The sequence below is a fragment of the Cetorhinus maximus genome, chromosome 30, assembly GCF_964194155.1.
Source record: "Cetorhinus maximus chromosome 30, sCetMax3.hap1.1, whole genome shotgun sequence".
Lineage (NCBI taxonomy): Eukaryota > Metazoa > Chordata > Chondrichthyes > Lamniformes > Cetorhinidae > Cetorhinus > Cetorhinus maximus.
In genome coordinates this window covers 5,577,865-5,602,435 of record NC_135908.1, presented here as the reverse complement: position 1 = coordinate 5,602,435, position 24,571 = coordinate 5,577,865, and the positions used below count along the sequence as shown (strand labels likewise).

Below are 24,571 nucleotides of genomic sequence, written 5' to 3'. Positions count from 1 at the left end.
CACTGTGTACAGTTTTGGTCTCCTTATTCAAAAAAATATATAATTGTATTATAAGCAGTTTTTATGACCGAGCAGTTGGCAAAGCTGAGTTATTTTTAAAACAAATCCCAGAGGGAAACTTTAAACAACTGTCATAACCTATAATTTTAGGTGTTACGTTTGAGATGCAACTCTAAATTCAGGAATCATATCACCGGTTCTCGAGAGGTTTTATATTAGGCTAAATGAACCATTTTATTAATTTACACAAGTTAAATGTACACACATGGCTACAAATTACTACTATCATAACTTTTAACAAATTCCCAAACTAATCTCCATTAAGACAACAGCAACCCATAGACTTAAGCAGACACCAGGCAAAGCATTTTCACCTTATGAATTCAAAATCAGGTTCTTTTCACTTTGGTTCCTGTGGAGACAGTTGGATGCTTATAGCTGCTTTTTCTCACATTTCCTCTGCTCTCCACACACAAACTGCTGACGTTATACCTAGCACAGCTCATTGAATGTAAATTCTCATTGTATCACCAGCCTCTTCTAACAATAAAACCACTTTCATAGTACCAATACAAACAAATGGCTTGGTCTCTGCTCGGTAGGTGCCAGAATACACCCCACTTCTTGAATGCTCTATTCAAAAATTGCAAATGCACTCTATCTCTCTTACATATCAAAACTAGTACACATCAAAGCACCAAGCCTAGCTGGCTTTAATCTAGTTAAGAGACACCCACAGACTAAACCTCTATTTTAAAAGAAAAATATTTTCCAATAATATTATATACATTAATAGCTTCATGACACAATCCAGACAAGGTTCATTCGACTCATTCCTGTGATGAGGGGCTTATCTTATGCAGGAAGGTTGAACAGGAGAAGTGATCTTACTGAAATATATAAGATCCTGAGGGGATTTGATAGGTAGATACCGGAAGATATTTCCACTTGTGGGAGAGACTAGAACTAGGGAACACAGTTTGAGAATAAGAGATTTACGCTTTAAGGAGGAGGGAGGGAGAATTTTTTTCTCTCAATGGGTCATTAGAAGGTGGAATTCTCTTCCCCAGAGAGAATTGGAGGCTGGGTCATTTAAATTATTCAAGGCAGAGTCAGACAGATTTTTGATAGACAAGGGAGTCGAGGGTTATGGGGGCAGATGGCAAAGTGAGGTTGAGACAACAATCAGATCGGCCATGATCCTTTTGAATGGCACAGCAGGTTCGAAGGGCTGAATAGCCTGCTCCAGCTCCTATGTTCCTATAAAGGAAACAGGGCAGGCATGGGGGATTAGGATGTGATGCTGCTAATGTGGAGGATAAATACCAACTGATTAAGCCCAACAGCTTGTCCACATTGTAATTTCTATGTAAATCGCACCTGTTTTGGGAGATGGACCTGCGTATGGCCTGTCTCGCACGACTGGGCTGCAATATATAATGCACAGACCCTATTCAGGCTGCAAGTACTGGGGGTCCCACATCTAATTTGCTGGGATAGGTGCCTCAACCTGACAGATTCACATTTCTGTGCATGGAGTTGGTTCCAAACAGGATGGGCCGTTAGCCTTTGGGGTACTGCTGGCAGAGGGAAGATTGTATTCCCATTGTGCCTTCAGTGAAATATTCCCTCCCCCATCTCCATTCCTTACTGCATAAAGAACTGAGATCTGCATTCATTTAGCTGACATTTGACAATTTAAACTTTCTTGATGACAAAGGGAAATAAAAGGGCTTTTCTTGGAAGCAGTCACTGGGAGGATGCTTCATTGTGATAGGTGGCCAGTGATCAAAGCATTTGCCTTGGCTCCCCTTCCCATGGCTTTCTCATTCCTGTGTTAGTAGCTGCTTCTCACAACCCCCTCACGCTACTGTTACATTTTGGGTCATAGTTTTGCAAGCCAAGCGGATGCTTTCTTAAAGATGTTCTTTTTAAAAAACACTCAGCGTTTTGCTTTTTTTTCTTTTGAGATGAAGGTTCAAAACAACTGAAACAGCTGGAATTCTCTCCACACGAGAATGAGGGAGGTAAATAATGGAGAAGTTTGAAGTGCACAGAAACAAAAACTGTTGAATTACACCACAACATTGAAGATAATGGGGTTTCATTTCTGGTAGTACATTGTCTACCACATTTAACTGGATTAATAACTGCATAAAAACATTGCATAAAAATGAAGGAACTTAACACTTCCAGTAGAAGAGGTAATCTCCCAAAGTTTTTTATTCCAATTAACAAAGTGCAGTTCAAAAACATGACCAGCAGAGTGCAGTGACAATGAAGCAAAGCAAAAACTACAGCCGAATATAAACCTTCCAGCAGATGTGCTTTCAGATTGCTCACAGTAAATCGGATAACATACTATTTTCTAATGACAGAGGCATCAGACCATGTAACGTACAATGTCTTAGTCTTCTAGCAAAGTGGAACTTATTTGGTCAGAAGTGGGGATGTTCACTGATGATTGCACCATTTGTGACTGTACTGAAACAATCCATGTATAAATGCAGCAAGACCTGGACAATATCCAAACTTAGGCTGACAAGTGGCAAGTAATATTCATGCCACAGGAGTGCCAGGTAATGACCACCTCCAACAAGGGAGAATCTAACCATTGCCCCTTGATATTCAAAGGCATTACCATCGCTGAGTCCCCCACTATCAATATCCTGGGAGTTATCATTGACCAGAAACTGAACTGGACTAGTCATACAAATACTGTCATTACAAGAGCAGGTCAGAGGCTAAGAATCTGTGGCGGGTAACTCACCTCCTGACTCCCCAAAACCTGTCCACCATCTACAAAGTACAAGTCATGAGTGTAATGGACTACTCTCCACTTGCTTGGATGAGTGCAGCTCCAACACTCAAGAAGCTTTACACCATCCAGGACAAAGCAGCCAACTTGATTGGCACCCCATCCACAAACATTCACTCCCTCTGCTACTGATGCACAGTGGCAACAGTGTGTACTATCTACAAGATGCACTGCAGGAACTCACCAAGGCTCCGTAGACAGCACCTTCCAAACCCACAACCAGCACATCATCTAGAAGGACAAGGGCAGCAGGCACATGGGAACACCACCATCTACAAGTTCACCTCCAAGCCACTCACTATTCTGACTTGGAAATATATCGCTGTTCCTTCACTGTCACTGGGTCAAAACCCTGGAACTCCCTCCCTAACAACACTGTGGGTGTACCTACACCACATGGACTGCAGCGGTTCAAGAAGGCGGCTCACCACCACCTTCTCAAGGGCAGCTAGGGATGGGCAATAAAAGCTGGCCTGGCCAGCGACGCCCACATCCCATGAATGAATAAAAAATGGCCTGACCCTTTAAAGGGTCAAAGTCTAATTCCTGTAAAGAAATACAACTTTGAACTCAATTAAGGGAAGTTTTCAGATTGAAATGCACTTGTAAATTTCAGGCTCCTGATCTGATTTTTTTAGCTCTTATTCTTTAAGGCTGTTTCGCATCAGTATGAAATGTTAGACACCGGAAAGCCAGTTGGTGAAGGATGATACAGGAACCAATGTTTACTCAGTCTTATATTTATTTATGGGAGTGAAACATTACAAGCATATACCTCCTGACTCAATCACACACAGTTTCAGTAAGTATCTGTTTTTATATGCTCAAATAAATCCCAAGTGATGCCTTCCATCTGCATGCAATTAAACACAATTTATATAGAATATCAACAAACTGGTATTGTGGGATGTAGAATCTAGAGTACAACACAATAAAAATTTGGTGAAAGTTGACAGATATGTCATAGAATCATACAGCACAGGAGGCCATTTGACCCATTATGCCTGTACCAGTTGAAAGAGCTCTGCAATTAGGTCCACTATATAATGTATAAAATTACGTGAACATTGGAATATAGAATAAAATTTCAAAATTTGCGATGATACCAAACTTGGAGGCGTGACTAACAGTGAGAATGAGCTCCATCAACTGCAACAGGACAGAGATAGGCATCCAAGTGGCAGATGGAATTTAATACAGAGAAGTGTGAGATGATACAGTTTGGCAGAAGGGATAGGGAGAGGCAATAAATACTAAATGGCACAGTTGTGAACAGTGTGCAGAAATAGAGAGCCATGGGGGTTCATGCGCATAAATCTTTGCAGGTGGCAGGATGTATTGAGAAAGTAGTTAGCAAAGCATATCGGATCTTGGGATTCATAAATAAAGGTATTGTGTACAAATGCTGAACCTTTATAAAGTTTTGGTTAGGCCAGAAGTAGAATATTGCGTCCAGTTCTGGTCACCACACTTTTAAGAGAGATGCGAGGGTCCCTGAGGGCATGCAGAGGAGATTTACCAGAATGGTTCCAAAGTTGAGGGATTTTAGCTACAAGGTTATGTTGGAGATTCTGGGATTATTCTCCTTGGAGCTCAGAAGGTTGAGAGGAAATTTGATAGAGTGTACAAGATTATGGCAGGTTTTGATAAGGTAGATAAAGAAAATCTATTCTGATTAGCTGATGGTACAAGGACTAAGGACACAAATTTAAGGTTTGGGCAACAGATACAGGAGGGATATGAGGAAGGCCTTTTTACAGTGAGTGGAAATGACATGGAACTCACTGCCTATAAGGGTGGTGGAAGTGGAGATGATTAAAGATTTCAAAAGATTAGATGGGAACTTGAGAGAAATAAACTTGCAGGGCTACATATATAATGCAAGGGAATGGGACTGACTGGATGGCCCTACAGATAGTTGGAATGGACTTGATGGGCTGAATGGCCTCCTTCTGTACTGTAATGATTACATAACCCTGCACATATTTCCTTTTCAACTATTTATCCAATTTTCCTTTTGAAAGTTACAATTTAATCTGCTCCCCACACACTTTCAGGAAGTACGTTCCAGGTCAAAACTCGCTGCAAACCCACCCTCCAGTGAAAACAGTTTCTCCTTATTTACTCTACCAAAACACCTCGTAATTTTGAACATCTTTATTAACTTTCTCTGCTCCAAGGAGATCAATCCCAGCCTCTCCATACAACTGAAGCCCGTCATCCTTGGTATCATTCCAGTAAATCTCCTCTACCCCTCTCTGAGGCCTTGACATCTTTCCTAAAGAGTGGTGGCTCAGAATTAGACACAATACTCCAGCTGAGGCCAGTCAGATATCTATGAAGGTTTGCCATAATGTCATGTGCTTGAAGCCACAATCTTCTGACTCAGGGAGGAGTGTGCTACAGCCCAAACCACAGCTGACAAAAACAGTTTACTAATCTCTTTTTAAGTGTTGCCATTTGTTTAATGTCTTAATTTTATTATTTACCTTGTTTTCATTCGCTAGCCACCAGCTTAGTCAGGAAATCAAAATGACAGCTGGAAGGTTCCTCAAAAAGCATTTGGGACTCATTCTCGTGACTGCTTGTCTGTTTACTTGGTTTCATACATCTTCAAGTTTCTCACTGGCAATTTTTCTAGCTGTGTTCTGCATATTTGATTTCTACTTTCTCCATCTCCCAATTTCCAAATTGTTATGATCAGAAATTTGCAAAAATATGCCACTGCTCAAAGTATGAGATGGGAAATATAACATGGCAAACAAGATTTATAGGAGTCAAGAGGATAGGCTGTTTTATAACTACAGAGGTGTTATCAGTAAAGTACGATGGGTAAAGTTTAACAGGAAATAAGTGCGACTCTTACAGGAATTGTGTGCTATCCACATGTTCTAGATAGACAGATAAACACAGATAAAAACAAAAAGCTAAAAGCTACTGCGGATGCTGGAAATCCAAAACAAAAACAGAATTACCTGGAAAAACTCAGCAGGTCTGGCAGTATCGGTGGAGAAGAAATCAGTTAACGTTTCGAGTCCTCACGACCCTTCGGCAGAACTATATAGTGCCTTCAGTTCTGCCGAAGGGTCGTGAGGACTCGAAACGTTAACTGATTTCTTCTCCACCGATGCTGCCAGACCTGCTGAGTTTTTCCAGGTAATTCTGTTTTTGTTTTAAACACAGATTAACATTGTTTTGAGTGCTGCTTTAATTAGAGTTTTATTGCATGTAGAAAGAACTTACATTTATATAGTGCCTTCAGAACCCTCAGGATGTCCCAAAGCTCATAATCAAAAAAAGGCACTGAAACATAATCGTGGGGAATAAGATATATTTACTGTCAGCATAATATCATATAGACTGGGGGTTCACATACATTATAGACCCATTAAAATGTAAATCTGTTATGGCACCTGTTCCAGCAAAGTAAAGGTGTAATCCCCAGTACTGTGGTCTGAAGAATTGGATCATTGAAGGTGGCAGGACAAGTGGATAAAGCTATTAAAAAAGTATATGGGGTGCTTGGTTTGATAAGTAGAAACACAGAGTACAAGGGACAAGTTATATCTCTGTCCTCCTTTTATTCGTACATTTTCCTCCCCTCACCTGCTCCTTGGCCTGGTGTGGTCCTGTCCCACAGATGCTTCTCATCCTCTGACACATTGTTCAAACGTCGATTCCTTGTGTGCAAGATGAGACAGCAAGTGTCTAAAGGCCAGTCAACTATGGAGAGCATCACAACCAATCCTGTCCTCTTCTCATCCAAGGTAAAGTTTCCAAAAGGGGAATTGGACAGTGGTATCCTTAATGATATTTTTTTAGACCGGAAATGCTGAGACCAATTTTAGCTACTCTAGCTAGAGAAAATAATTCTGTGTGTACCAGGAATTGAATTTGAGGACCTTCAGGGCTACATGGCTTGGTGCACTTGAAAATACTTCCTCAACATCAAAATTTCTCTCTCTCAAGTACCATGCCCTGAAAGAGCGTTGACGACCATGAACCTCTGTGTTGGTCCATGGTTGTGCTTGGCAAGGTGCTGCAGTGATTTGCCATTCCTTCTGCAGTATGGCTGACCAGGAAATTCTCCCGCTCTTACTGCCTGCCATAGGCATAATCAGAAGGCTTTAAAGGTTGATAACCAACCTGTGTGGCCACTTTATGAACACATCTTCCTTGGCCATCAGGTCCTGGGATGGGACTTGAACCTGGAGCTTCTGCTACCCACTACGTCACAAGACCTCCCTCAACTTCAAAATACATGGTCTTATTTATCATTTTCCTTATGGCATGCATTGGTGCCAATAAGACTGATGACAGTGCTGTTTCATAATGGTTCCCTTAAGCTTCAATTTGGTATGCCATTTATGTAAGATGATGCGATTCCAGGGAGCAGTATAATAAACAGATGACCCCAGCTCTGTGTTTCACTCTGCTCTTCTATGTTTCTTTACATGCTATCACTCCCATTAACCCTGGAGACAGCAATTCCCAATGGTCAAAGGAATGGATTCTACCTGATGAAAATGTTGGTTTCCTTGGCATTGATTTAAAAGAAAGAGCCTGCATTTCTATCGTAGGTTATTGCAACCTTTAGGACATTCCAAAACACTCTGCAACCAATGGATTACTTTTGAAGTGCTGTAACTATTGTTCTGTAGACAAATACACCAGCCAATCCATTCTCAGCAAGATCTCAGAAACATCAAATGAATGACTGCAGATTGAGGGAGCAAGAGGGTCAGAATACTGGACAAATTCCCTGCTCCTTATCCCAGTGGATCAGATGTGGCTTCAGTTTAACATCCTGTCTGAGAGATAGAACCTCTGATCTTTAAACACTTGAGGGGAGATGGTGGCATAGTGGTGATATCACTGGACTTGTAATCCAGAGGCCCAGACTATTGCTGTGGAAACGTGGGGTCATATCCCACCAAGGCATCTCCTGGAATTTAAATTCAATTAGTAAATCTGGAATTGAAAGCTAGTCTCAGCAATGGTGACCATGAAACTATCATCAATTGTCGTGAAAACCATCTGGTTTACTAATGCCCTTTAGGGAAGGAAATCTGCCATTCTTACCTGGTCTGGCCTACTCCAGACATACAGCAATGTGGTTGACTCTTAACTACCCCCTGAAATGGCCTAGTGAGCCATTCAGTTCAAGGGCAATTAGGGATGGGCAACAAATGCTGGCCTTGCCAGCGATGCCCACATCCCATGAAAGAATAAAGAAATAAAAACTCCCTCAGTGTCAGGCCAGTTTATGTGCTCAAATCTGATTTACAGGTGAGCCTGCTACTTACTGAGGCTAGCTGCCATGAGTAAGTCTAAATATTGTCTTGTAAATTGTGCATGCCCACAAGCCTTATTTGCAGAATTGATCCTCAGCTAAGTGCAGAAAGCAAGAAGGCAGTCAAAAGTTAGCACAGTATATGCTTTTAGTCTCAGAAATAGTGATTATTCGGGGGTCAACTGCACTCCATTAACGTACATCCATCTTTAAAATGATAACAGACAATTAGTTATGCACAAGTCCGAAAGTCCAAACTGGACTGAAGGCAGACTGGCATAGCTTAGGACATGCACTAGTTAAAAAAAAGTTTTAAGGTAATAAATAAATTCACTGGAATGGCCCAGTCCCAACTTCAATTACATTGATGGTCCAAGGCTGAATGCAAATAGACCCCAACTTTAAACCTCAGCCAGGCAACACAAGTCACAGACTCAGCAAAAGATTAGGGTTGCCAACTCTCCAGGATTAGCCTGGGGTCTCTAGGAATTGAAGATCAGTCTCCAGGACATTGCTGTGTGCAACTCTGGAGAAAAATCATCGGGACATTAAAAAAGGTTGCATTCTTTCGTCATTTTTCTTTGAACATTTCTCTTAACCGGATATAAAAATATTGAAAATGGGAAATAAAGGTTGGCTGGTTGACAGTCATGCACATTCAATTGGGTAATGAGTCTTTTTGCTTTCCAGTTGGTGTAGGAAGGCAGTACGTCACAAGGATGGATGTGTTGGCTGACTAATGGCCGGAGTGTGGGGGAAAGTCATGTGATGAAGCCTCCAGGAATACATTAAATCACTAAGATAAAAGCAAAATACTGCGGATACTGGAGGTGTGAAATAAAAACAAAACGTGCTGGAAAAACTCAGCAGGTCCAGCAGCATCCGTGGAGAGAGAAACAGAGTTAATGTTTTGAGTTCAATATGAGTCTTCTTCAGAACATTTGGTCACAGTTGGCAGCCCTACAAAAGATGTGCGTGTATGTGGTTTATTATATATGGAAATAAAAAAACACTGACTGATCAAATAAAAATGGTCAGGTGATAACTCTTAAGTCAACGCCTCAAGAGAGGAAGTGAAACTGTTAAGACAAAAAGAAAGTCATCAAGGAAGCAGAAAACTGGATGGGTAAATAGATGCAAATTGGGACCAAATTTTGACATTGGAAGGGGTCACATGCCAGACAGCAGCTTCCCTGAGGAGGGCGCATGCGTAGAGCCGCCGGTGACTGACGTAATGTTTCGGTGACGTCGGAGGTCACGTGGACGCGCCAGCTGGCTCCCGGGCTCCGGCTGCCGTCGTCTGCACTTGTCCACGGCTCTTGCTCGCTGAGGGCGTGTAGGCCGCAGTCTGCAGCAGCAGCACCAACCGGCGCCGGGCGACCGAATAAACTCGCCTCGGCTAGAGATGGGACAGTGCGGGATAACGTCGTCCAAGACCGTCCTGGTGTTTTTAAATCTGATATTCTGGGTAAGTAGGTCATCAAAGGGCTTACCCCTCGGCGAGGGAGGATCGCGCCGTCTCCATGGCTGCCCGCTTCTGCAACCCAACCTGATGACCGGAAATGGGGAAGGGGGGGTTTGATTGATGTGGCGCTGGGCGGCCTGATTGGCTGGGTGTGCCGTCGCTGGAGCAACGAGGGTCGGATTTCAGCCGCGTTTGGGTTAGGTTGCACTTGGCTGTTGTATTGCAGCTGTGGCTGGTTGTCAGGAGCTGGCACACGGCAGAGCAAAGCGAGAGTACATCCCAATAATATTATCAGGTTTTAAGTCACTTCCAAATTTATCTTAAATTTTTTCCAAAGTTGATTTTTTTTTGTTTGATCTGTAGATGTCTTTAAATATTTTAACGTCCTTTTGACTGGAAATAAAATCCCAAGTCTCTTTTTTAATTTTTAAAATATAAGTCCCACCCTTAATGTTTTCTGCCATCTCTAATTTTATGTTTTATCGTTGCTGGATTTTATTTATAATGAATTTCAAAAAACGTGATGTGAGGCCAGGGGAAATAATGAAAGAAATGCGCAATTCATCTATTTTGTACTAAGGACAAATAAATTCCTGCCACGAGTGGAGAACCTGTATCGTCTGGAAAAATTTCTGCAGCAAAGCTTTTTAGGGGAGATGGGAGTATGTGAAAACAGGATGAAAATAACTCTAGCCAGCTCCATCTTAAATGATTCATATGCCAAGTTAGATACAGTTACTGGGTAATTTGGTACAGTGTCTTACTGTATTCAGTGCCTCTAGAGATGTTTCAATGATGCAGAGACTCTTTATTCAGCCTTGAGCAAAGACTGGAAAACAAAATAAATTCTGAAGTGTTACCAAGCTGAATATACAACTTTTTACGGTAACTGACAACTTTAAATTCATAATAACTTCTAAACAAAATAGCATACTACATAAAGTATGATTGGAAAACTAGTTGAGGTGAGAACCTTTAAATGCATGCATCATCATCATCACCTTGTATGTCTTTTAGATGGAATTTCATGACTTGTGATGTTAATTTAATGTATTTCAAATACAGCTTTTAGTATTTTAAACTTCCTAGTTGCATATAGTGAATTCAGTTCATTTAAATGTTGCAGCAGAAATTAGGTCTACATTCCCTGGAATTTAGAAGGTTAAGGCTAGCTTGGTCTAAGCTTTCAAGATATTAAGGGAAACTGATCACTTTCTGTCTGTTGTGGAATCTAGCACTAGAGAACATAGTCTAAAAATTAGAACCAGACCTTTCAGGAGTGAAGTTGTGAAACACTTCTGCGTACAAAGGGTGGTAGAAGTGTGAAATACTTTTCTATAAATGGCAATTGTTGCTAGGTCAGTTGTTTAATTTTAAGTCTGAGATTGAATGAATTTGTCAACCAGAGGTACTAAGGGACATGGGGCATAGGTAGGTATATGGAGTTGGGTTGTGTATCAGCCATGATTTTGTTGCATGGTGGAACAGGCTAAATGGCCTACTCCTGTTTTCATAATCCTATGTAACAGATGCTCCTAAGTCTGCTAATAGCTCTATTTCTCATTTACCTGATTCTCTGCTCTGTTTCATTACTTGTGCACTAATAATCATGTTAAGAGTAAGTTGCTGACAGATTGATCTTTCACCGAGATTGAACAAACTGGTTAAACAAAGGCTGACTGAAAATGGTTGGAACCAAATTTATTTTGATACTTGCATTTAGTTTGCAATGGAAACCAACTAGGATATATGCCAATGTCTAATTTGGGTAGATTTCCCCTTCAGATTTAGTTTAATTGACTGAAGCATGTGGCAACCTTTAAAGCGTAGAATTTAGATCAATTGGTAAATGCTTGTTATTTGGAGATTTCTTTGATTGGCCCTCTTCTTCTGGAAAGAATGAAAAATTCAAGTCTATTTAGGCTGGACTATAGTGTTTAGTTCGTATAATCACTTTGCAGAACTTCAAAAAGTCATCTAATTATATGGATGTATTTGTAAGCATGCATATTCTTAGAATTCCAGCATTATACTGCAAGACTAGTAGTATGCATACAACTCAGTTCCCAAATGCACTGGTGAGGTTCAACTAATTTAGTAACCAGAAATTAAGCCTGAAACCTTCCTGCTTTAAATGTCTTTGAACATCACCATGCAGTGCATTTGCCAACTGTGTCTTTAGGGGATGATTATTTTCTCCATGAGTGAACTCTTGAGCTTTAAACAGATAAATTTGTCTCCAGGGTCATTGATTGCTCATGTAATCAACAAGATGTGGAACTGCTCACTAGCAACAAAAAAAATTCCTTTAATCCAAATTCTGTAAGATGTTTGCCACTGATTGCAGTAGTAAATGGAGAATTGTGTAGGGTCTAAAATGAAGGTCTGCAGCAGTGCAACAATTATAGAATTGCTACAAGCCAAGATCATTCCTTATTTTTGACATGCCTCTGTGTGTGTGTGTATGTATATATATATATATATATTTATATTTATATTAAATAAAGATGAGGGAGGTCATATGAACATACAAAATAGGAACATAAGTATGCCATTTGGCCCTTTGAGCCTGCCCGCCATTCAATAAGATCATGACTGATCAGGTCTTTTGGCCCATCCTTCGCTAGGAATCTTTTTTTTCCCCCCACCCATGCATTGTGCCTATGACAGCAACTTGTGTTTCCATGGCACCTTTTTTAATATAGTCAAACATATCAAAGGCATTTCACAAGGATCATTATCAAAAACAAAATTGACACCGAGTCACGTGAGACACTAAGATAGGGTGACCAAAAAACTTGGCCAAAGAGATCGGTTTTAAGGAGCATCTTAAAGGAGCAGGGAGGTGGGGAGGTTTAGGGAGGAAATTCCAGAGCTCCCTATTGAGTAACTTGTGGTTTTGCCTCCAGTACTTGCACATCTCAGGTACTTTTATGTGAAATGTGCTTGCAGTTGTCCTAACCTTGAAATATTGATCAGGAATATCCTTTCCTTACGCCTCTGCAAACTGCCTTGGCTGTGTATCTATGATAAAGGTGGAAGTTGTTGCATATTTCGCTTAGCATTTTTATACTTCTTATACTTGTGATTTCATCTCTTCTCCATTTCACATGGTAGCTGTTTTGACTTCTATATGTTGATCGTATAGTTATCATTTTGAGTTTTACTGAGGCATAATTCTGTGTTTCTCACGTGTCGGTGCAGACTCGATGGGCCGAAGGGCCTCTTCTGCACGGTGATTCTGTGATGTGTATGCATTGATACCTAGTGCAGGTCATTATTCACCAAATCTTGAAGATACATTTGCACAAGATATTTGCCTAGGGATGTCGTAACGTTGCCTGGTAATCGTACCTGCGTTTCTACCAGGTGATCAACAACAAAGCTTGGCTAATATTTCCACCTTAACTCAGAGAAAACTCTGCTTTCCTCTCCTCTTCCCTGCTTCTGCCTCAGTTTAGAAATAACTGAGCACAGACTGGCAGTCATACGAGGCATCTCTTTCGGTGTCTGAATTGCCCCATTATTCATCAGATCAACTGGTTGAGCTATTGAGAAGCTGAATTTAAACTTTCTCAAGGCGTTTGCTTTTGTCACCGGCTCCAGCCAGATTAATGTTTAATGTTTAATTATGCAAAATGTCAACATGCATGGTCAAAGGTCTTTGTGCATTTGTGTTGCCTTGTTAGTAAGTGACAGCGCAATATGAATAGATTCTAAGAACAAATAGAATTTTGGTGTCTATCAAAGTTTAGCTTTTTTTAGTCATATGTGCTATATGTGTCCAGTAGTTAGTGTGACATCTGCCCGTTTAGTTCCTCCTGGCCTGTTGCCAATGGTTAGCCCTAATCATGGTCAAATGAAGTTTCATGAAAATATTAATCTGTTCAAAGGCTTCAGTTTCCTGTTACTGCACAAATGAAGTAAACTTGCTGTTAATAGGTACTTTGAGCTGTTCATCAATCGGCTGCACTGAGTAAAAATGCTGATGTTAGTAATGGCTTGAGTAAGCCTGCCCCAAAAAACTGCAATCTTATTGAAAATATAAGCGAAATTCTTGAGCAGACCACTTTTTAAGCCACTGCTTATGGGTCATTTTTAGCTCTTGGGGCCCTCACAGAATTCTATTTGCCCTGTATTTCTTACTCTATGCTTTATACTGCCTTTAGATTTTGTGCGCTTGAATATTTGGAAAGGCTTGTCCTTGGTAGCGTTGCCTCATTTGTTCACCTCCTTAGTCAGACCACCTTGGCATGTTTAGAAATGTATGGAAATTAATAGGGACATTGTTGTGACCCACAAAATTTTTGTGTACTTATGTAAGTATAATGAAGACAAAAACTTCCACAGCCCTGCTTTTAACATTTTTTTGGAATGCAAGTTACCAATATAAAATTTACCCGTAATAAAGATCATTATTACCGTGCATCTTCTGCAAATTCTGGAAAATGCCTTTCTTATCCAAGGAAAAGATGTGTGGAAAGTTCTGGAAAGCTTGATTTACTACCAGCTGTCTTTGCACAGCTTATTGTACCAATGTGTTGTGTTGCTGTAAACAGGAAAGTAGGGTTTCTTCTATGTTTTCTGATGCTATTCTTCAATCAGTTCTGATGTTTAATTGGAACCAGATTTTGTGTTAAAATGCAAATGAAATCTGAGGTAGATATTTTATATGAATTGTCCACTTACGCTGCAGCATCAATCATGTAATATCCTCCTCCCCAGTGAAATTCCTGTTGTGATAAGATGAATGACGGTGGCATTTTGAGATAGGACTTCAAAGTTAATTCAGGAATTGAAGCACAGTGACTAAATGTACAGACAGTGCTGTGATTGGTGGTATAAATACATACTGCAGTATGCATTGTGCAAGCATGAAATAATTTTTTTCCTTCCCCCCTGTTCAAGTCCCAGTCAAAGGCAGAAGTCTGACCTGCTCAGCCATGTGACTGACTAGCCATAATCCCTCATCTCTGGATCCATTCTAGTAAATCTCTTCTGTGTTCTCTCCTTGTTGGATAGTGAGCAGGAGACTTAATTTCTTTTCCTCCTAATTAACCTGAGGTACTTATGTCGACTGAAAATCGATTGAGCGTCAGCTAATGAAGACTTGTTAAACAAAAACAAAAATACCTGGAAAAACTCAGCAGGTCTGGCAGCATCTGCGGAGAGGAGCACAATTAACGTTTCGAGTCCGAATGACCCTTCAACAGAACTAAGTAAAAATAGAAGAGAGGTGAAATATAAGCTGGTTTAAGGGGGGGTGGGACATGAGAGCTGGATAGAGGGCCAGTGATAGGTGGAGATAACCAAAAGATGTCACAACAAAAGGACAAAGAGGTGTTGAAGGTGGTGATTTTATCTAAGGAATGTGATAATTAAGGGTAGAAAGCAGGACAAGCAAGGTACAGATAGCCCTAGTGGGGGTGGGGTGGGGTGAAGGAATCAAAAAAGGCTAAAAGATAAAGATGAAAACAATGGAAAGGAAATACATTTAAAAATAATGGAAATAGGTGGGAAAAGAAAAATATATATGAATTATTAGTTAAAAAAGGGGGGATCAGAAAGGGGGTGGGGATGGAGGAGAGAGTTCATGATCTAAAATTGTTGAACTCAATATTCAGTCCGGAAGGCTGTAAAGTGCCTAGTCGGAAGATGAGGTGCTGTTCCTCCGGTTTGCGTTGAGCTTCACTGGAACAATGTAGCAAGCCAAGGACGGACATGTGGGTATTAGAGCAGGGTGGAGTGTTGAAATGGCAAGTGACAGGGATTATCTGGGTAATGCTTGCGGACAGACCGAAGGTGTTCTGCAAAGCGGTCACCCAGTCTGCATTTGGTCTCTCCAATGTAGAGGAAACCGCATTGGGAGCAACGAATGCAGTAGACTAAATTGAGGGAAGTGCAAGTGAAATGCTGCTTCATATGAAAAGAGGGCCCTTGGATGGTGAGGAGAGGGGAAGAAAGGGGCAGGTGTTGCACCTTCTACGGTTGCATGGGAAGGTGCCGTGGGAGGGGGTTGAGGTGTAGGGGGTGATGGAGGAGTGGACCAGAGTGTCCCGGAGGGAATGATCCCTGCGGAATGCCACTGGGGGGGTGAAGGGAAGATGTGTTTGGTGGTGGCATCATGCTGGAGTTGGCGGAAATGACGGAGGTTGATCCTTTGAATGCGGAGGCTGGTGGGGTGATAATTGAGGACAAGGGGGACCCTATCATGTGTCTGGGAGGGAGAGGAAAGTGTGAGGGCGGATGCGCGGGAGATGGACCGGACACGGTCAACCACCGTGGGTGGAAAACCTTGGTTAAGGAAGAAGGAAGACATGTCAGAGGAACTGTTTTTGAAAGTGGCGTCATCAGAACAGATGCGACGGAGGCGAAGGAACTGAGAGAATGGGATGGAGTCCTTACAGGAAGTGGGGTGTGGGGAGCTGTAGTCGAGGTAGCTGTGGGAGTCGGTAGGCTTGTAATGGATATTGCTGGACAGTCTATCACCAGAAATTGAGACAGGTTAAGGAAGGGAAGGGAAGTGTCAGAGATGGACCATGTGAAAATGATGGAGGGGTGAAAATTGGAAGCAAAATTAATAAATTTTTCCAGGTCCAGACAAGAGCATGAAGCAGCACTGAAGTAATCATCGATGTACCGGAGAAAGAGTTGTGGGAGGGGTCCAGAGTAGGACTGGAACAAGGAATGTTCCACATACCCCATAAAGAGACAGGCATAGCTGGGGCCCATGCGGGTACCTATAGCCACACCTTTTATTCGGAGGAAGTGAGAGGAGTTTAAGGAGAAATTGTTCAGTGTGAGAACAAGTTCAGCCAGATGGAGGAGAGTAGTGGTGGATGGGGATTGTTCGGGCCTCTGTTCGAGGAAGAAGTGGAGAGCCATCAGACCATCTCGGTGGGGGATGGAGGTGTAGAGGGATTGGACGTCCATGGTGAAGAGGAGGTGGTTGGGGCCAGGGAACTGGAAATTGTTGATATGATGTAGGGTGTCAGAGGAATCACGGATGTAGGTGGGAAGGGACTGGACAAGGGGAGAGAGAATGGAGTCAAGATAGCAAGAAATGAGTACCGTGGGGCAGGAACAGGTTGACACGATCGGTCTGCCGGGACAGTCCTGTTTGTGGATTTTGGGTAGGAGGTAGAAGTGGGCAGTCCGAGGTTGAGAGACTATCAGGTTGGAAGCTGTGGAAGGTAGATCTCCAGAGGAGATGAGGTCAGTAACAGTCCTGGAAACAATGGCTTGATGTTCAGTGGTGGGGTCATGGTCCAGGGGGAAGTAGGAGGAAGTGTCTGCGAGTTGACGCTCAGCCTCTGCGAGGTAGAGGTCAGTGCGCCAGACAACAACAGCACCACCCTTGTCAGCAGGTTTGATGACAATGTCAGGGTTGGACCTGAGGGAACGGAGTGCAGCAAGTTCAGAGAGAGACAGGTTAGAGTGGGTGAGAGGAGCAGAGAAATTGAGACGACTAATGTCACGCCGACAGTTCTCAATGAAAAGATCAAGAGAAGGTAAGAATCCAGAGGGAGGGGTCCAGGCGGAGGGAGAATATTGGAGGTGGGTAAAAGGATCCATTGAACGGGGAGAGGACTTGTGCCCAAAGAAGTGAGCACGGAGACGAAGGCGGTGGAAGAAGAGTTCAGCATCGTGCCGAGCCTGAAATTCATTGAGATGAGGGCGTAAGGGTATGAAACTAAGTCCTTTGCTGAGCGCTGAACATTCAACGTCGGAGAGGGGAAGGTCAGGGGGTATGGTGAATACACGGCTGAGGCTGGGATTGGAAGACGGGATGGGGACAGAGGGACAGGCAGGGGTGGAGAGTTCTGGATGAAGGACTTGTTGGTTGAATGCAGTCAAATGGGATATTTTCTTGCTCTGGTTAAGAATTAGTACATGTGGTAGTGGTGAAGGGAAGAATTAAGTAAGTTTTGCACTTGTCCCTTGCGTGCTAATGGTTTAGATATAATTAGATATAATACTAGTACATCTCCACACCAATTTTTGTACCCCACAGTTTGGCACCTGAACATGAAGCCTTTGCTCATAAAATGGCAAGCGTTAATCCTACCTGATCCAAAGCTCTGTAGAGCTCAATTTCCCTTCGGTTTTGGTGGCATAGACTCATGCACGTTAAATATTTACCCTTGGGTAAGAGCACTCCTTTTAAACACATGTGAAGCATTTGGCATAGATTTTTTTTGATAATTGTGTAATTCTAGGAATTTTGAATGGGAAACTTGTTTCTGGGTGAATGGAAAAACAAAGCCAAGTGAGAATAGTGATAGTTGATAATATGCTGTATATATTGCATGAGAGATTTTGGCATGAATTGTGGAAAAAGTTAGTGTACAACTGAACAGAATCAAAGCATAGATGTTACTGATTATACTTGCTAGAGGCTCTGTGAATGGAACAATATTAAAAAAATACTTTAAAGGGTTGTTTCTAATATATCCCAAGAGTACTTCCTGATCAAAGCTCTGCATTAGATTAATTTTTATGGCTTTATCCACAATTTGCCCTTCCTCACTTGTGCATTATTCCTTTCTTCCAACCAATGTTGCATTTGAGGGTTTTCACACTGAAACTCTCAATACTTATCTAAGTCAGCAGTTGCAGTTCAGGAACTACATTTTCCGTTGGGCCTCGGGACTTCTGCGCACGCACTGGCCAGCAAGCGGCCACACATGCGCCGTTCGAGTTTTTTTTTTACTATCTTCGGGCCTTCTGTGTAGGTGCCGGCCGGGAGATGGTCGAACATGCACAGTTTGTTTATTTCACCGTCTTTGGACCAGGAACCAGCCATGCGCACGTGCAGAAGAAAAGTGAAACAGTGCAAAGAGCAGGTCAGGTGACCTGGAACCAGGGCGCCATAAGGAAGAAGGTGTCTGAGGAGCAGGACACTGGGAAGGGAACAGGGAGAAGGCCCCAAACCAAGGAGTGGGACAGAAACGGGTCCTGGGCAGGGACAAAGACAGGGATCAGAGAAAGATCCCATTGAGTTAAGATAAAGGACAGGAGCAGAGAAAGGCTGAAGTAAAGAGCTGCGGAGAGCAGACTTGAAGTGAAGTGGGCTAGAGAGAAGCTCAGTGGATCTTAGGATAGCCAATGGTTGGCAACTCCGTGCTGCAAGCTGTAAGGGCAAAGGTATCCTTTTGGAACAGTGGTGTTCTGCTTGGCACAGCCAAAGATCTGAAAGTGTGCTTGGAAGGTGAAGCTGAGATTCAGAAGAAAGGAATCTCAGAAGGTGAGATTGAAACCCTGGCGGTGGATCCTTGTTGAAGCTGCCTGGGAGGGAGTGATGTTTGGAGAGAACTCCAAGGCGATCTCTTCAAATGTGGGGATTGGAAGCCCTCATGAAAAAGAGTGAGTTTCAGTGAGACTAGTTGGCTCAGTGTGACAAACGTCTGGGTGGATTGTTGAGAAATCCAAAGAACCTGTTTTGGTCACATCTGTCATTCACTTTGTAGTGTGGTGTGTATGACCCGGTTTGCCAGTTGGTTTACATGTACAGCATACTTACCCTGAATGTTAAGGGTATAAGATAGATATGGAAAATTCTTATCTTCCGAATTTGTATGTGTCTTTGATATAGTTGGGGTGAAGGAATGGTGAATACTTGAATCATTTTCTTGTGTTTGTACTGAGATCTTTCCAATCTTTTTGTCTGGTGTAATATAGTTAATCTTTCTTGTTTAATAAATGTTTTATTCTTTGTGCTATAAGTTCATCAGCAGACTCCTATGAATTTGTTCAGTAACTTACCTCCATGTTTTCTTTAAAAGAAACAAAGTTAGGATATGCCAAGCCAGGATTCACTCTGGTATCTGACTTGTCCAGCATTAACATCAACTGGAATCATAACAACAATTTACTGAAGAGCCATAATGGTTTTGTGGAGTGATTACCCATAACATAGCAAGGAAGATAAGTGATGAGATTGTATAAATGTTTGATTTTCAGACTGGAAGTATCTAAATTGTTGGGGTGAAAACAGTGTGCCAGCCTAGGAAGACAGACAATCAGGTCCTGCATTCAAGTCCTGATCTGTAAAGTTAGGTGATCTTTGAGGTGGTAAGAAACTCTCAAGCTGGTCTGATTTCCCTCTGCACTGCCTTGGCAGCTGTAGTCTTGATTGGTTAAGTTAATGCAGCGCAATCTGGGATCAATTTTGGGACATTCCTGTTCTGCATACCTCACCCTGGATAATATTGCTGATCCATCGAGGTGCTTTTGAGTTCACTGCTTTGAAAAGAGTTACAAAGTAGGTTCCAACCATTTGTAATAAACCCCTTTGTTTTGGATAGGCAACTTTTCTATTCATTTAACACTAGAGCTGTTGTTTTCAGTTTTATGGGATGGGTGGGGAAGGGGTGAATGGACAGATTGGCAGAATGTGATTTTCCCCAAATGGAAATAAAAATTTTAGAACCACACACAATAAACAAAGTTCCCATTAAAAGCAGTTAACCTTGGTTTGTATGGGGGAATAGCAACCTCTTGCATGCTTCCTTTGTTTTGGATTCTGTGGAACAAAACCTCAGAACTGTGAAGTGTGACCCAGAAAAAATGAACTCCCATCTAATGAAAACAGAATTCATTTGGTTAATATAAACTAGCTGTCCTGATAATTGCAAATTTGCTTGGTAAAACTGAGGATGAAATCTATGCTGCCTTTTTAATCCAAAGGAATGAGGAGGCAATAAGTGTACTGTGCTGGTGTCAACATAATACAAAACACATGTCTTTTTAAATTAGAATTGTGTTATGGCAGTAAATTTTCCAGCACTTCATCACCTAGGAATAAGATTTAAAGTTGTAAGTAACTTTTTGAAATATTGAGAGTCAAAGCTTTTTTGTTTTGCAGTCTTCCTCAAGCTTGCCTGAACATGTCTATAGTTATGCAGTTCTGAAAGGAATAGTCCACTTGATGGAATTGTTTTGGAGCCTCGGTGCTGTTTTGAACCTTGACACAGTTGTTCATGGTACATCTGTGTTGAGCTTAATTGCAATAGAGGAAGTTTAATTCATGGATTTTTTGTGGGCTATCTTTTGAAAACTGTATTAACTTAGTTGTAAATTGTGCCCACTGCAATTAAATTATATTTATTACAAATTGAGAACCCTATAAAATTAAGCACAGTACCATCCATTGATATAAAGAGCTACTTGAATGGCTGCACTGTTTGTAATTTTTCCTAATGGTGGCAACTAATGGTGCAGTATATTTCCATTGATATCACCCACGTAGTTGGCGGCATACAGTCCCAAAGGTGTTTAACATCAGTCTATTTGACTTTGGAGGAGTGTTGCAGCTGGTTTGTTTGTTTTCATTCTCATGTGCAAGGCTTTGACAGGGCTTGCATTCCCTACCTAATACTATTGTGGGACTGCCACAGCTCAAAAAAGCAACCTGCCATTGGTTCCCCCGGCAACTAGGGGCGGGTAGTAAATTCAGCCTCGCCAGCATTGGTGCATCCAGTGAACAAATAAATAAGCTGTTGGATAGTGATCAAAAACCATTTAATTTGTTTCTACTCTGAGGTAACTATTGCTCCTTTTCAGGTGGTGTAGTAGGACAGATGAGACGATTCTTGGTATTACTAGCTCATACCATACCTCAAAGTGCATTTACACAGCCATTGGGCTGCCTTGGATTGGAGCTGATTTTTATTTTCTCTTTTTGAACATGCTGATGCTTGCATGTATATAGTTTTATGATGGTTGGCTGCCTGCTGGTACCTTGTCAAATGGCCAATTTTTCTGTGTGCATATAGCAAGTATTGTCCAACTGTTCAATTGTAGCAGATCAGGCCCAGGAATGCTTGATGCAGATGTCCATGCAGGGTATCACGGAATGAGAGTTCCAAATTGTGAAATTGTCATTGGTTTTACCCCCTTGATCTAGAGAAGTTTCATTATGGGCTAATTTGACAGTAAAGCTCCTCCTGTAATCTAAAGCCAAGTGATTAAAGACACCCTCTGAAGTAAGGCATACAGACAGAACGTTCCCAATTAGATTTCTGTGCTGAGTTAATGTCATGTTTTATGTCAATTTCCCCTAGGCTGGGGAGAGAAGGGAAGCACCAGCCAGCATTCCTGCTTCTGATTGTCCTGATTGTTCTTTGGCGAAAGGTTTGTGGATAGATGTTGGGTATGAACTGGACTGGACAATGCCCTGCTACTCTTGACTGCTGACTGTTCTTCATTTACACTCACTATTTGGGTGAGAGATCAGAAGTCTGCAACTCAGCAAGAGTTGCTTGTTTCAGGAAAGGAAAGTAGGCAACTGGCCAAAAGAGAGATTCTCCAGACTGATTCAGCACTCCTACTGAAATTATGTAGTTTCAGATTTAAAATGTTTGGTTTAGAATTTTCTTAATTGAACTGTGGTGTTCAAATTTTGATTGTTTGGAAATATTAATATGTTGCTCAATGCCTAGAACCCTCTCTTGATATTTCCCCACAAATGCTTTCCAACAGGGGCCAATGGGTTGGCAATATTTTTCTTCCTTCCTAGCCTGGGTGATATTTTTATGATGGGGAAAGGAAGATGGATAATTTTTTTCAATTTTAAAAACTGGCACCACTAACCATAGGCTTTTGTTCAGGTCAACGTGATCTAATTATAGTAATTCTATACCAAATTGCTCCAGTTGCATCATATTTGCACTCTTTGATCTTCAAAGCTAGATCTCATGAATGTTAAGATTGATGTTTGAGGCTTATGGACCAGCAGGTGCCTACATTGTCTGTTCTTCATTTTACATGTGCCTTTCCCTGAGTAGTGCTGTAATGAAAATCCTGGTACTTGATATACATGTTGCACTCTCAAAGTGCCCTGTTCATATTCTATTGAGAATTGACTCTGAGCTACTTTTTTCACATGCAGTAAGTTATGTTGGTGATTTGTGCAGCAACTGGTGTTTGTGCCGATCCTACTCCGCACTCACTGTGGAACCAGTGTTTCGAGGTGAACCACTTTTTCTATGAATACTTAAGTGTTACCTAATGCAGTTTAGCATGCATATCGTGTAAATAAAAGTGTGTAATTACTTTATCAAGAATTTTAAGAGGAAAGCATGGTAGAGTCGGAGTAAAGTGATAACGTTTTCAAAGAGTTGGTACTGCCATTATGGACCAAATAGCACCACCTGTGCTGCAAGATTCATAATTCTGTGAACTCTAAGAACAGGGAAAAAGCCAGGAAGAGGTGTTCTGGCCCTTTTTCGCACAACAACCGTACTTTTGCCTTTCCTCTTTTCTCTACGTACTGCTGATCATGTCAGTGTGTTATGCCTCTGGATATATGTTCTTGAATATTTTGAATGATCTTGTCCACGCTTGTTTATCCCAAGCCTTGACAGAGCATGGCACTGAACATTATGTAGGTAGTGGCAATGCTATGGAGAAGTTTTGAGTGTGAGGATTATGAATTTGATGGACAATGAGGCAGGGAGCCAACAGAGGTCTGACTGAATGGGGTTTGGAGGTAGGCAGGGAGGTACAGAACAGGGTTTGGGCAACTGTTTTTGAAGGTTGATGTTTGCACAGATTGTCTCTTGGGTGTTGGGCAGGTTGATTCCAAATGTAACAATACGATGGTTTGGGTTTCTGCAGTTAACGTGGGCAGAAATGGGTGATACAGAAGTGAAAGAAAGCAAATTTGGATTTGAGACTTGATTCGTGGAACAGGGAAATAGAGAAAGGAAGACTCATTTCTATAATGGCTTCAAGACCTGTGGAATCCTCAAAGTACTTTATAGCCAATGTAGTATTTTTGAAATGTGTCACTATTGGCGCAGCAGCCAATTTGCATACAGTGAGCCTCTGCAAACAGCAGTGTGATGATTACCAGAATTTGTTTTAGTAATGTTAGTTGAGTTAATATTGGCCAGGATACTGGGGATAACTCCTCCGTTGTTCAAAATAGTGACCATGCATTTTTTTTTACATCCACCCGAGAGCAGGTGGGCCTCGGTTTGACGTCTCATCTAAAAGGTGGAACTTCCGATAGTGCAGCACCTCCCTCAGAACTGTACTGGATTGTCAACCTAGATGTTTGTGCCAGTCACTGGAGTAGGACTTGAACCCATGAGGCAAGAGTGCTATCAACTGAGCACTGATGAGACTATCAAGAGGACACTGAGGGTACATACTTGTTAGTCAGAAGAGTGAAGTTGAGTCAGGACAGTTCTTTATTGAAGTTTATGCAGTCTCATAGAATATCTAAAATGAGTTCTGCTGATAATTTGCTACTTTGTGTACTAGAAGTACAGTAAAGCTTCAGTAATTTTTACACTGTAGTAGTGACTAAAATTGCTGTGATAGCCAAGCTGACCGATCTAAAAGTGCAATTTGATAGATTACAAGATCAAAGCAACTTTCTAAATCTGGAAAAGTGAAGAATTGAACTACTAAAATAAACAGATTGACAGAAATGCGAATAGGTTTATAACGTGATTGCAAAAACCGGGGAAAACCACAAACTTTACAAGGTTTGCTCCAGCTCCTGTCAGGAAACCTGGTCAATTGTTTGAGCTCCTCTTAGAGTTAGGAACACGTTGAGACTGGAGGTAATTGCATTTAACCCTTCAGAATGCCACAAAACCGTAAAGCTAAATTTCAGTAGTATGTAAAAAAAGAAAAGGTTTTTGTGGTAGAAGAGAGCAGTTTGAAGATTAATTGAGTCTTGAGGGATTGGAGGATGGACCCCACGGTCTGGTCTATTCGGGGACAGCAAAGAAAATAAACAAATCTTAAACTGTGAAATAAAATAGAAAATTCTGTAACCACAACACGTCAGTGTGTGGGGACACAACATTGGCAAATGTATTGCTTGAAAATCCTTGGACCCAAAAAATTATGAATCGTTGAATGGTTTTGACTCTTAGGATGGTGAATGGAACGCACTGTGTAGTAGCACCGCACAATTACCAAAGCATAAACACAGCCAACTGCAAGAATGTGGTTCCTCCACCATCGTCTGTCTCGT

General features: G+C 41.6%; 1 protein-coding gene across 1 annotated transcript in view; it reads left to right on the top strand.

The window, feature by feature from the left end:
* The first annotated feature begins 9,376 nt into the window (after window positions 1–9,376).
* LOC144670003 (tetraspanin-3-like) overlaps window positions 9,377–24,571 on the top strand; it is a 50,753-nt gene continuing 35,558 nt past the window's right edge. The window contains exon 1 of the mRNA XM_078532325.1: window positions 9,377–9,579. Within this exon, the coding sequence (XP_078388451.1) occupies window positions 9,517–9,579 (63 nt within the window). The 5' untranslated portion in view covers window positions 9,377–9,516. The remainder of the gene's footprint in view (window positions 9,580–24,571) is intronic.